This window comes from Camellia sinensis, chromosome 4, assembly GCF_055761805.1.
Source record: "Camellia sinensis isolate YWXY chromosome 4, ASM5576180v1, whole genome shotgun sequence".
NCBI lineage: Eukaryota > Viridiplantae > Streptophyta > Magnoliopsida > Ericales > Theaceae > Camellia > Camellia sinensis.
The window spans coordinates 110,984,742-110,998,960 of NC_138964.1; the positions used below are offsets into that span (position 1 = coordinate 110,984,742).

General features: G+C 36.8%; 2 protein-coding genes and 1 long non-coding RNA gene across 3 annotated transcripts in view; all 3 read left to right on the forward strand.

The window, feature by feature from the left end:
- Positions 1-14,219, forward strand: part of LOC114295718 (protein ZINC INDUCED FACILITATOR-LIKE 1) — a 220,542-nt gene that overhangs the window by 12,829 nt on the left and 193,494 nt on the right. The window lies entirely within an intron of this gene.
- Positions 411-5,448, forward strand: LOC114285466 (uncharacterized). Its single transcript, XR_014327341.1, has 5 exons — positions 411-539; positions 650-738; positions 1,236-1,279; positions 2,753-3,226; positions 5,307-5,448. It is a non-coding gene; the product is annotated as an uncharacterized LOC114285466 (long non-coding RNA).
- LOC114285467 (uncharacterized) overlaps positions 5,676-14,219 on the forward strand; it is a 207,354-nt gene continuing 198,810 nt past the window's right edge. The window contains 9 exon segments of the mRNA XM_082922822.1: positions 5,676-5,974; positions 6,057-6,069; positions 6,568-6,710; positions 6,805-6,885; positions 6,999-7,070; positions 7,186-7,210; positions 7,212-7,258; positions 7,994-8,065; positions 8,150-8,520. Of these exon segments, the coding sequence (XP_082778948.1) occupies positions 5,676-5,974; positions 6,057-6,069; positions 6,568-6,710; positions 6,805-6,885; positions 6,999-7,070; positions 7,186-7,210; positions 7,212-7,258; positions 7,994-8,065; positions 8,150-8,240 (843 nt within the window). The 3' untranslated portion in view covers positions 8,241-8,520.

Genomic DNA, 14,219 nt, shown 5'->3' on the forward strand with positions numbered 1-14,219 from the left:
TTATTTTGTTTTAATTTTCTGCCCTTTTTCCATTATCCCTGGCCGTGGTTCTCTCTGGTTCAATTGCAAAGATGAAATGAAACAAAAACCATAAGAAAAAATAAATTTGGTGTGCAAGAGTTGTTTTTAAAAATGATTGAGACCCAAGGAATTAGACTAAGTTGTGTTTCTTTTTGGTTTTGCAAACAATTTAGGCAACCAATTTTAGTGGTTCAGACGTCCCTTTCCCATGCATTCAGCTTGGGCTCAAGTCTCGTTGATGTTTCTAGTCTGAGCCACCCATTTCTTTTGTTATGTCTGGATCTTGAATTTATAAAACAAATGTAAGGAAATTAATTTTACTCATATGTCTATTACGAAAATACTAGTGTGCTTCCCCTCCATCCCCATCTGCAGATGGTTCTCTGCCTTTATAGTCTTAGTTTCAGAAATACTATCCCATCTTCTCTTTTCAATAATTAAATATTTATCTCACAACTTTTCACTTTCACCAAATAACTATTATTACTAGCACGTTCATACTGCAGAACAATGCCGTGGTAATTTTTCTTCTCCTCTGAGTTTTACTGATTGTTTTTTGATTATTTTTCCCTCTACCCATCTAATGTCTTTTATTTGGTTTCTTGAATACCTGATACTATAACAATAGGACCAAGACCAAAGAGGAGCAGCAAATGGCATAGCTATGACTGCAATGTCACTTTTTAAAGCTGTTGGTCCAGCTGCTGGAGGAGCAGTGTGAGTGCTCACTTAATTATGTTAGCCATCTTTTATGTTTTTTTATACCTTGGACACATGTTTACTAGTTGAACACATGTAAGCCACTTCTAGGGTCTTGGCATAATTTTAAATAAAATAAAAAAAGAAAGCAAAAAGAAGTATGAATTTGTACATTTTAATCCTGCCATTGGGATTTTAATATTTTAAAGCCTAAACCTGTGGAACTTTTGGCTCCCACCTTATCTATGAATACTTGGAACTTCTAAACCTAATGAACTTTGTATCTCCATTTCTTTTCCAATTTATAAAAGCATATAAGGAATTATTTGATATAAATTTATTTGTTATGGAAAAGTGAAATTTGTGTTATACCTGTCCTGATTCTTTTGGAAACTATTTCATTAGCATGTCCGTATGGTGTCATATCAATGATTCTTAGTTGATTATAAAGTACTTGTGTGATATGAATTGATATATATATTGGATTTGTTAATTAGTCTCAATGATCTATGCAGCTTTTCTTGGGCACAACGGCGTCAGGTTGCTGCCTTCCTTCCAGGTAACAACTCTCCACTAAGTCCATTTATTGAATTTCGGTTGGCTACACTGCGTCGGACATTCTTTATCTGAGATCACACACATCCCTATAGTTGCCTATTTTGACTCTATTGGTTTAAGAAACATAATGAATATATTAAGTTGTTTCTTAACATTCATTCCCATATGAGGTTGCTTTTGATCATCATGGCCAATTGTTCTTTCGATTTCTGTGTCTTTTGTCCAAAGAATCATGTTTTCATGGTTGGTTCCTTTAGAGTGGTTCCATCATAGTTGGAATTGTGATTCTATCTTGACAAGAAATGTGATAATGATTCGGTTTTTTCTCTTGACCACGAAATCACGGTTTTGGAACAGGAAAGTCACCCCCAGTAGGTGATTCCACAAACTGGGTTGACTCATTGAATTGTGGCTTAATTTTGAGAATACTTTCGTTGTGAACCCATAAACAACAATTGGTAGTCTGGTGTCCCGGCAGGTGACAGCACAAGAAGCAATAAAATGGTGATGATGACATAATGAATGAACTATGTGGCAGTATTGTAGTGTTATGGTGGAAAAAGCAGCATGATTTGTGGTCTGGGCAAACTAGGTGTTACAATGGCTTCTATCATAGCTTGTATTAATTACCATCATTGCCATTGCATTTCATGTTGGTTTTATGATGAGGGAAGCATCCGGTAGTACTGTAGGTATCACTGATTGGGAAAGTCGACTTCGTTAATGACAAGGCTAGGGTTAGGCCGTGTTGTTGGCAATCATGTTAGTGCCCTTTGTGCTTTTATACATGATGAACAAAACATATGTCTAGTGTTCAAACCATATGTCTAGTGTTCAATTCAAAGAGAGGCTTGCTCCCATGATAAGAATTGTTGTTAGCGTCCCCAGTGGGGGTAAGGCTGCTTACATCTTATGCTTCCCAGACCCTGCTTTAGTGGAAACTTCGTGCATTGGGTCGTCCTCCTTTAAGATTAGTTGAATTGAGTTACAGATCATGACATGGGTATGATTTCGGATGCACAAAATGGTGTCAGGCTCTCAAGTCTCTACAAACACTGGTTTCTAATTTCACAAGTACTGCCATATCAATGTGGTTTTGGTTATCTACTTCCTGAAGATATTATTTTGAAGTGTTCCCTCATAATTTGGGAAATTTTCTTTTGATTCTTTTATTGGTTTGAAGTAATTCTTTGATTCTTTAGTTTCAATAAATCTATCCTACTTCATTTGATCACTCAACCATGCCATGCCTCTTTTTATCCTTATTTTGCAAAACAAAGTATGGAGTTAGCTATTGATTTTGCCAAAATTGTTAATAATGCAATTTGAAAGCAGCCCGATTCATAAACACAACACAGTAACTCCGTAACCAACGTTTACATCTGCCAAAAATTTGTTTTTCAATGATTATTGTGTTTTTCATTTTATTGCTTCTGAAATCTATATTTAGTTGTATTTGTTCATCTGAATGCAGGTGACCAGATGGTTTTCTTCCTCCTGAATGTAATCGAAGTAATCAGGGTGTTGATGACATTCAAACCATTTCTTGCTCAATGATGAAGCTTTACTGTAAAACCAGGTTGGGTAAATGTCCTCAAAATGATTGTTTCAAGATGCAATACATTGTTGCATTCAATGCAAGGGTAGTAACCAACCAAATACTTCGATTATTTGATTAAAATCCTATTAATGTACCTGCAAATATACTCATTTGTTGTTGTTGTTGAAAAACTGTTAGCATACTACAGCATACGGATGAGATCTTTGTTATAGGAAGCATAGCATTGTTTGTTATTAGTAAGGAAAAAGTGTTACTATGTTTCCAAAAGAGTTTTGTGGTGGTGTTAATTTTACTGTTGTACTGAAATATGTTTGGTTAAGTACTATCCAAGCCGAATTGTAAGATTCGAATGTTTGGCAAAGATGGATAATGTCTCCCCTATTATAGGTATAGCGATCCCGGGTTTACCCTTGTTGTATAGTGATCCGGACATGTGTCCGTGGATGTTGGTGGTTGTTTATTATCTTGTTTGCATCCTCTTAACTGGTATATTAAGATATACAATGTGTTGGGCAGGTTTGTTTCAGGTTGGTTGTGTTTGGGAGCCTAGTGTTGCTGCCCAGATTTTTGGCCCTTCGCTCGAGCGAGTAGTTTGTCGCTCGAGCGAGAGTTGAGTTTGTGTCTGGTGGGTCGAGCCAGAGTGGCTTCGCTCGAGCGAGCGATGGCGTCTAGTTCTGGACCTGAGAGTTGTATTTCTTGGCTCGAGCGAGCTTTTCTTGGCTCGAGCGGTCTGGGTTTGTTCTTCGCTCGAGCGAGAGGTATGTCGCTCGAGCGTGCTTCTGGTTGCAGACCTGAAGGTTTGAGTTTTTGGATCGAGCGAGGACTTCTTGGCTCGAGCGAGAGTTTTCTGTGTCTGGTCGCTCGAGCGACAAAGGCTTCGCTCGAGCGAGCGTGTTTTATATCAGCGGACAGTAGCGTTTTGAACATCACTTTTTCACTTCTTTTTTTTGATCAAACCCTAGATCCGAGACTCTCTCTCTCTCTACACTTATATTCTCTCTAAAAATTGATCTCCCTAGAGTGTGAATCTAGCCTAGGGCCTTTGTTAAAAAGATAGAGGGCATTGAGAGCTTTGTTTTAATCTGAAAAAGTTTGGATTTGGAGCATGTTGGTCTTCGAGTCTTCATCTCCTTTTTGGCTCAAACTTCGAGGTAGGGATATCCTACTCCTCTCTATGGATTTTGTCTTTAAATTTTGGTATTTTGAGATGTTGGGGTTGGTTTGGTAATTTTGTGAAAGTTTGGGACTTTTGTGCAATTTTACAAAAGTTGGGGTTTTACTCATAATAAGCCTAGATGCATGTTTGGCATAGAGAAATGGAATGAATGTTGAATTATTGATGAAAATGGGACCTAAGGGTTGAAATGTTAATTATGGGAATTGACCTAATTACATTGTTTAATTAATTGGGATAATTAATTGAGAAGAATGAGGAAATGAAATGTTGATTGAATATCCATTGTGCATTTATTTTCTATTTAGAAATAACTGCTTTGGGCTATCGGTGGAGGATAGTCGTGATTGTTGTAGACAATGCATGATGATTAGGCAAACTGAAACTAATCAATGAAGTGTGTCATGGAACTTGACGGTTGATAGAATACATTAACTATATGTATTGAGTGATTGTATATAGAACCAATGTGTTTGTATACGTTATGTGTAGAGGAGGAGATGGGGGATGTACTCCGCGGTTTAGGGGAAGATAGGGGATTTACCTCTAAACCGGATAGTGTTGGGAGAAGATAGGGGATGAACTCCGTAGATACAGCTCATATGCTTGTCTAGAGAAGTGAAGATAGAGCTTATATGCTTATCTTTGTGAAGTGTGGATATAGCTTATATGCTTATCTGTGGATATTGTGGTTATACATATCTGTTGTAGAATGTGGATATAGCTTATATGCTTATCTGTGGATATTGTTGTTATACATATCTGTTGAGAATATGGGTAGTGCTTATATGTCTATCCGTTGAAAAAGGGAAAATGAAAGGAAACTTGGACTCATAAGTCGTATGACATAAATATGTGATTTATGTGATTGTATCAGTATTGGCCATCTATCAATTGCTAATATTTTAGTCATTGTTCATGGTTGGTTTAGTGTATTTCTATTGGGCTGTGGCTCACCCTATATGGGAATATCATTTTCAGGTGCAGGAAGCATGCCACCTCCAAGGACATAGCTTGGGAGGCTAGAGGCGGACATAATGTTGTCGTTTTACTTTTTGATGTATTACATGTAAATACAAGCCAAGGGCTTAATGTGTATGAGTTAGTACTCTTTTGTTGTAACCAAGTGTTAACTTGGAAAGCTGTAAGCCTGTAGGGCATTTGCTTTTGTTGTTAACATGTAATACTTTTTGTAATGAAACTCTGATAAATGAAAGAATGTGGAACTTTTGAATATCAATGCATGTCTTATTTGTTGGGTTTAATGTTATTATTTTGCGGGCGTTACAATAGGGTTTTTTGTTGAGTTTTATTTCTTTTCATTATGGAGTTTTGTGTTTGGTTTATAAATGTGTTGGACTACAATTGTCTTTTTGTATTTGTAATTTCTTATCAATTGATAAATAAATAAAAAAATATATTGATGTAATGTAAATTAAATATTGGTAATTCTTATATTTTGTTCTTTGTATCAATTTGGTTCTTCCAAATTTAAGTCATACCATGCATGTTTCGCTTGCCTGCTAATATGTAAATTCTGATTTGAATCTTTTTTTAAAAAAAAAGTTGGTAGCATATTCTTTTGTTTATACATATAGTTTTCCTTACAAAGCCTTATTATGATTCATGTGCTTTGCTAACTGGCAAGTTCCTTCCACTCCTATGACGGTTTTCTCCAACAATATGGGAAAGAAATCTAAGCCCGTCATAACAAAATGCAAGGAGAGCGAAAACTGGACAAAAGTTACATTTAAGCCTGGCTTAGCGAAATTCAATATTACTCATCTTGAAGATGATGTTGTTGCCCTGATGAAAAAACGGGTGATGGACTTGGCGGGATGCATTGGAAAGACTGTGAAGGTTGAGCTTAATGGGCAACGTATTCCAGTAAAGTCTTTTCTTGACTATGTTAATTTGTACCTTCAATCTGCCTCCAAAGCCAGACCAGATGCCCTCCCAAGGTTTTCATTTCAATATTTATTGATTCATTTTACTTCTCATAATTTTAATCAAAATACTAATCAAATTCAACAATTTCATCAGGATTGCTGAAAAGGTTAATGATAGGTGGGAGATAGTAGTCCTTCCAAACTTAGGTTAGGAATATAATTCTATTTGTTCCATTTTTTGAGGATTGAAATTGCTAATACATTCTTTGAGGATTGAAATTGCTGATGTATAATTTAAACCCTATTATTAACTAACAAGTTGTCTGTATTCAAATACACTAACAAGTTGTCTGTATTGAAATTTTTTTTTCCAACCACTTCATGTGGAAAACATTTTCTCCAATTTTGAGCACTCTAGCCCACTTGCTCTGATCTTTTTTGTTTTCTAATTTTCTGTTTACTTACAGTATTTTTCTTTCTTATTTCTTTCCAGCAATTTGAGGTGGAATAAGTTGCAAGATGTCATTCCTCCTGAAATAGGTGAACTAAAGAGTCTAACCCATCTGTGAGTAATTTCATCATCTTTGAGGGTATTAGTTTTGTTGGAATTTTATCATATTATTTATTCTATATACCATTAATGTGTTATAATGAATCTTCTGCAGATACTTGAGTTTCAATATTTCAAAGGAGAAATCCCCAAAGAATTAGCTAATCTTCCTCTGCTACGTTACCTTTATCTACATGAAAATCGTTTTATTGGGCGAATTCCACCAGAATTGGGCACTCTGCAACAACTCCGACATTTGTAAATTTCATGTTCTATTCCCTACAGTGTTTGTATGCTTTACTATTTGTATCTCATTGCAGATAATCTCTCTGTGATAACCATGTTTTCATAGGGATGCTGGTAACAATCATTTGGTGGGAACTATTAGGGAACTAATACGTATTGAGGGATGCTTTCCATCTCTTCGCAACCTGTAAGTCTATGCTTCAGCGAATTTTGAAATACTAAATATTTTCCAGTTTAAGGCTATCAGAGTCGTAGTTCTTATAAAAACCATTTTTGATCCTTTGTAATTCTGATATGCAGTTATCTGAATAATAACTACCTTACGGGTGGAATCCCAGCTCAGCTAGCAAACTTGACTAATTTGGAAATCTTGTAAGCATTTCATTTTCTTTTTAACTGTATTAAGACTGTTATCTATCTTCTTTCTGGATTTCTTTTTGTTATAATTGAAACCATCTTAAAAAATTGACTACTATGTTTGTAACAGGCATTTATCATACAACAAAATGTCTGGGTATCATACCATCTGGACTTGCTCATATTCCCCGATTGACTTCCTTGTAAGTTTATTTTTGAATTTTCTGTCCACTCTACAAATGTGATCCAGTTATGTATGAGAAGTTCTATTTTTGCAATGTATCTAGAGGAATTTCCTCTTTCTAAGAGCAATACACATAAATTTGGCAGTTCGGATTTTAAGTCTGGACTTTTTTAGCTACACTTTCTGGGCATACTATTCATTGGATCACAATTTGGCTGATGTGATTGTATGGTTTGAAATAGTCACATATCATGTCTTCATGACAAGAAGGGCAAGACAAATCTATATAATAAAACACATCAGTTTTTGAAAAATGTTGTGTGCTATAGTTTGGGGTTAAGATTGAATAAATCTAACGGTTGGTGTTATTTCCCTACTGATGAAGTACCTTTAGGCACGGGCAATTTTGCTAGTGGTCAATATTACAATTGAATATTGAAAAGTTATTTGGATTTGCAGGACAAGTTTGTTAGTGGAACCAAGGTTGAGTTAGGATTCCTATTTCATCGATACACTTTGTTTCGTTCCTTGACATCTGTGACCCAATCTTCAATATTGAGAAGATTTCCTCATCCCTTATGGCTTTGATTCATGGCTTTTAACTGTTGTTTTTATCACGATTAATGCCTTTTTTTTTTCCCTTCTTTAATTTGCTTTTCCCCTTTTTTTGCATCTTTGTGCTTTTGTGTATCTGGGACAGCATCTTTTTTTTGGGTAGGCATGGGACAGCATCTTAAGCTTGCTTTCATTGCAGGTACCTGGATCATAATCAATTTACTGGGAGAATCCCGGATGCATTCTATAAGTACACTTTCTTGAAAGAAATGTGAGTTTCTGTCTTCAATCAGTACAAGCAAATTGCAATTACCCAACACTAGGTGAAATACTAATTGATTAAATGTTGTCACAGGTATATTGAAGGAAATGCTTTCCGGCCAGGTGTGAACCCTATTGGCGTCCACAATGTCCTCGAAGTTTCTGACACAGAGTTCTTGTTTTAGTCAAAGCTTCCACATATTATTTACTCGTAGAATTGTTTCTTTTTGTTCTTGCTAAAACTAGGGTGTTTCAGTTTGAATTGGAATGTAGTTCTATAAATAGGATGTATATAATGTACACTAGTGTTTTGGGAAATTTAAGAAATTTTGGAAGTAGGTTGTTTGACAGTTTAGAAAGGTGTTGTTGGATTCTTTGGTTGTCATTATTTTGTGTGAACAATGTCTGGTGGAACACCATGGTGGGGATGTCTGGTTGTTTCAGTTTGAATTGGAACAATGTCTGGTTGTTTGACAGAAATTTAATAAATCGAATGTTAATGAATTATGTATTGTGTCGAATGTTAATGATTCAGTTAATTTGAGTGATGCTTTAAAATTATAGGTTTATTATGGATTGAATAAATTATTAGGAATTACAAGTGTATTGTTTTCCTGCTTTGGCGACCAATTTATTAGTCGCGACAAATAAATAATTTTTTTTCGCAAAAAATGACAATTGCCGACCAAGAGTTTTGGTCGCAAAAAATACATCTATTGCCGAGCAAAATAGCTCTTGGTCGTGGAAACTCACTTTTGCCGACCAAAAGTTTTGGTCGCGAAAAGTAACAAATGGCAACCAAAACCTTTTTTGGTCGTGGAATGTCACAATTGGCGACCAAACTTTTTGGTCGCGGAATGTCACGATTGGCGACCAAAATTTTTGGTCGCGGAATGTCACAATTGGCGACCAAACTTTTTTGTCGGGAAAATATCACTTTTCGCGACCAAAGTGTTTTAGCAACTAAATGAATTAGTCGCGGTAATGATATATTTCGCGACCAAAAATTTAGTTGGCAAATCCGACTTTTGCTGACCAACCAAAATTTTGGTCGCGAATTACTTTTGCCGACCCTCAATTGGCGACCAAAGTAGCGACCAAAAAATTTGGTCGCGGATAACTTTTGCCGACCAAAAATAGACTTTTAGCGACCAATTTTTTTGTTGCCAAAAGTGTTAATTCTTGTAGTGACAACTTTAAGATGAGTTTTTGAAGAGAGTTATTGATGAAATTAACTAAAAATCGAGGCTAGGATTTGTGATTGAAAGTGGTGTGTTGAAATTTCATAATAGACTTTATGTACCGAATTGTTCTAATTTGAGGAAACGCTTTATAACTGAAGGCCATAATTCAAAATTTGCTATGCATCCGGGGAATACAAAAATGTACCATGACTCGAAACAAAATTTCTGGTGGTCGGGAATGAAGAAAGCCATTGCTGATTTTGTGACTAGATGCTAACATTGTCAACAGGCAAAAGCTGAACATCAACGACCTGCTGGATTACTTTAGTCGCTTCTAATACCAGAATGGAAGTAGGAGCATATCATGATGGACTTCATTGTCGGATTGCCTCACTCCTCTTGAGGTATGGATTCTATTTGGGTCATTGTTGACTGTTTGACTAAGTCTACTCATTTTCTGCCTGTGAAAACTTTTTATAATGCTGATAAATTAGCTAACATTTATATGAATGAGATTGTGAGATTACATGGTGTGACAGTATCCATTGTATCTAATAGAGATTCGAAGTTCATGTCAAGATTCTGGAAAAGTTTGCAACATGCTTTGGGAACAGAACTGTGATTGTGTAGTGCCTATCACCCACAGACAGACGGCCAATCTGAATGAACCAATCAAACTTTGGAAGATATGTTATGGATGTGTGTATTGGATTTCCAAGGGAATTGGGAGGCTTATCTTCCTCTGGCCGAGTTTGTGTATAACAACAACTATCATTCTAGTCTTGGAATGGCTTCTTATGAGGCTCTATACGGTCAGAAGTGTCAATCTCCGATTTGCTGGGCTGAGGTAGGTGATAGACCATTGTTGGTACTCGAACTTATGCAAGAAACAACTGAAAAGGTGAAATTGATCCAACAACGTTTGAAAATTGCACAGTGTCGCCAAAAGAGTTATACAGATGTCCAGAGAAGAGACAGAGAATATGAGATCGGAGATCATGTGTTCATAAAAGTGACTCCAATGAAAGGCCAGACACGGTTTGGTGTAAAAGGCAAGCTAGCACCGAGATATGTTGGGCAATATGAAATTCTTAAGAAGATCAATTCGGTGACGTATCGGGTAGCCTTACTGCCGGTCATGGAACATATGCACAATGTTTTTCATATCTCAATGCTTTGAGACTATCTAAGAGATCCATTCCTTGTGATTGAACCAACTCATATGCTTCTGAAAGATGACAATATGTATGAAGAGAGGCCAATACAGATTGTTAACCGTCAAATCAAAAGACTGAGGAACAAGGAAATCCCACTGGTAAAGGTTGATTGGAAAAACCACGGAGGGACCTATGCAACTTGGTAAACTAAAGAAGATATGATGAAAAGATATGTTGACTTGTTTCCGCTGGATCTGGTGTTCTGCCAAAATGAAGGTAACTCGAGTTTGAAGGACCAAACTCTTTAAGGGGGGAAGACTGTAACAATCCTGACCCATGATTAACTGTTAAGCCATGATTAAGTATGCCTAATAAGTAATTAAGATGAAATCCTGAGTTAATTACATGTGCATTGCATTATGTGTGTTTATATCTGTCTGCTATAGAAATATCTGTTTCTGTTTCTGTTTGGTGCTGTGAATTGAAGGCCTTATCGGCATCCGATCACAAAATTGACTTGAATTTAGTGTAAGTTGAAATTTTTAGAATTTTATGGTAGGTTTAATTAAAATATGATTCAGAATGAATTCAATTAGAATAATTAATGTCACTTAATTAGTCATTGATTACATTTCTTAATCAAGCCTATATAAGGCCACCCCTAGCACTTCCTATACACTTTACACTCTCATTCCCTCATCTTTTGAGATCAAACGTGAGAAAGAAAGAGAGAGAAAAGGAAGACTTGAATTCAACTAGAGGATTGTAGGAAATTAGAAGAACTTGTTTTGGCTTGGAAACTTAAACAATTAGCTATCTAACATTCAATTGAGAAGCTAAGGTAAGGACTCAACCTTTTAATTATGTAATTGAAATAGCTAATAGTAGCATTCATGGGAATTGGGAGATGAATTACAAGAATTGAGCTAGAATTAAGGGAATTAAGTTAAATCATGCATGCATGTACATTTCATGCATTTTGAAGTTGTTTCCAAGAAATTTCCTCATGCACGTTATTATTTCACCTTAGTTTTAAAAATTCATGAAGTTTCATTCCATTTAACCTTGTTAGATCATGATTTGAAAGCTTAAAAGTCATGACAATTCATGCATGTCATGTTCACATCATATTCTTAAGTTTCAAGTTGAATTTTGAGAAATTGGCAGGCTTTTGGGCCTTGATTTGGCGAAATGGTTTTGATTTCATGATGTTGGACAAGTTTAGACATGTTTTCTCAAGTTTTGAGGCCCAAAGGGTGCATTTTAAAGTTTTGACTTCGAGTTTTGAACTTGGGAGTGCAATATGGAAATTCCAAAATTCTGCACTCTGCTCGAGCGACAGAACTTGCGCTTGAGCAACCACTCTTTCTTTAGCACTCTTGCTCGAGCCAACTCGAGCGACCAAAAGTTGGCTTGAGCATAAAATGCATGCTCCCAGAAGTTTTCATGTTTTGCAGACTGCTTGAGCGACAATAGTTGCGCTCGAGCGAGGACCTCAGTCTCATACTCGAGCGACTGTCGAGCTAAAAATTCACACAACCAGTACTTTTACTGAGTTTACAGACCACTTGAGCTAAGGAAGTTGCGCTTGAGCGACCTCTCACATGTTTGGACGCTTGTTCGAGCGGGGCCCCCATTTTCAGCATGTTTGCTTAAGTGTTTTCAAGTACATTTTAGCATCCCCATTGCATCCTAGGCATTCCTAGGCCATGATTAAGAGAAAATAATGAGGTTAAGGGATAGAAACACACTAAGAACGAAATGAAATAGGTTAAGCACTGTCCAAGTGTGTGTTTTAATCTGTGAATCTGTTATGTTTGCATAGGTCACGCGCTGTGAGCTGTTGATCTATTGGTTACTACCAAAGTTATCTGTGCAATTATTGTAAGTAATAACTTAGTAAAGCTATGTTCGTTATAAAGTACTTTTTGAACATTATGGTACGACATGAACTGTTTTAACAATACAAAAGGATATGTTATAATTACATGAATGACGCTCCACTTCTTTGACATGTTTATGCGGTATCCTTAGCAGAGGCCCTCACCCAGGGGAAATAGTGTTGTGGCTTACGATCATGAGGCCCTCCCCCGGGGGAATAATACCGTGGCCAGGCCCTTGCCCGGGGGAATAATATTGTGGCTCATGTGTGAGGTATGTTACCTGGCACCGGAGGTTCCATTATGGAACTTGATATGCTTGACCATAGGAATATATTAATGCTAATGGATGTACTGCACATGATTTGAATGTGAATATGATTATGATTCTGTTTCTGATACGAATATGATTTTGTAGCTAATATCGTAAAAGGTGTGGAATCTGTTCTGGACATCATTCATTAAAACCTTTACTCTGTTATTATTCATTGGGCTCCAGCTCACTCTATTATTTATGTTTGTAGGCGACCAGGCATGTGACCAGACTCAGAATTGATAATATGGAGTTTTGGTTTGTCAGCCAGGCTTTGTGCCTCCCGAGGAGGTTCTGAGTTTCTTGTGGTCCTATTTTGTGAACGTAAAAGGCTTTGTTTACTTTTGGATTCAAAACAAGTTTCTTGTTTATTTGTATATTGGGCTCAGTCCCTTTTTTCTTTATCTATAACGAAACTGACGTAGACTACTGTATTTATGACGTCACACCTATGTATATTATAAGTTTTCAAATTTCTATCCCGTGTATGTTTACATAGCTCAATGGACTATGTATGTTTCTCTGTTTGCTTCCACTAGCCCCTTATATTTTGCTAATTAGGTCAGAGGCCTTCGGTAATCCGAGGATTACTGGCCGGTTATGACACTAAACCTGTAGGAGTGGGTTTGGATCGTGACAAACCCATTAGACTCATACTTTATTCATTCAACCACTCTCCTCACTTAGTACCAAAACAATAATACTCCAACACCAAACACCCTTATATGGGGGTTTTACAACCTCTCCCACACCCTCTTAAGTCTGAAGTGGACTCTTGGGGCCGAAACCCCCAATTCCCCTTCGCAGAACAATATACACCACCAACACAATCACATACAACCACACTACATCGCAGATCGATGAGGTCCATGATAGGCTCACTGCCCACGCCAATCTACATGCATCCGACAACAATCACAACACCACTCCTGTCACTACAAGACACAACCCTCTTGCTCTTCCAACAAGCCTCCACTGCAATAAATTAAAACTTATAACATAAGCCAATATCAACCAAACCGAACATACTGACTAGTATGACTCCACCCTCGCAATATTCTAACTAATCATAATGACCCTCAAAATGCCCATCTTCCACAACCAACTCTATTGTCCACCCATTCTAAATCAATTTCAACCAAACACAAATTATTTAGCACAGTAAACAATCCCTAAGTCAAAATAAGGCTCTCCGGCCATCGCATTCCTAATTCAAAACGCAATAGTTCATACACGTCAATATGAAAATTTCTAAATTCCACAACGACTCATCACATTAAGGAAAACTCAAAATCACAACATATCCAACTCATAAAATAAACAACCCACCATATATACATAAACGAAAATCATTTGCCCTCCAACGGTCCACATCATACCGGTTACAAAACAAAACGACTACATAATAATTACAACCATTTGCCCTCTAGTCACAAAACAAGATAACCAAAACTAATTACCAAAAACAACTATCCATCCGCCACCACTGCTATCACATTCCTAACTAGACAAGGACAAGAGCTATGATGGGTTATTCTCAACCCTCGGAACCCTCCAAGAACAATGATGCCAAGGACAAGAGCTACTGACGTGACCCAGCTGGCCACACTTGAAACAAACACGCATCTCC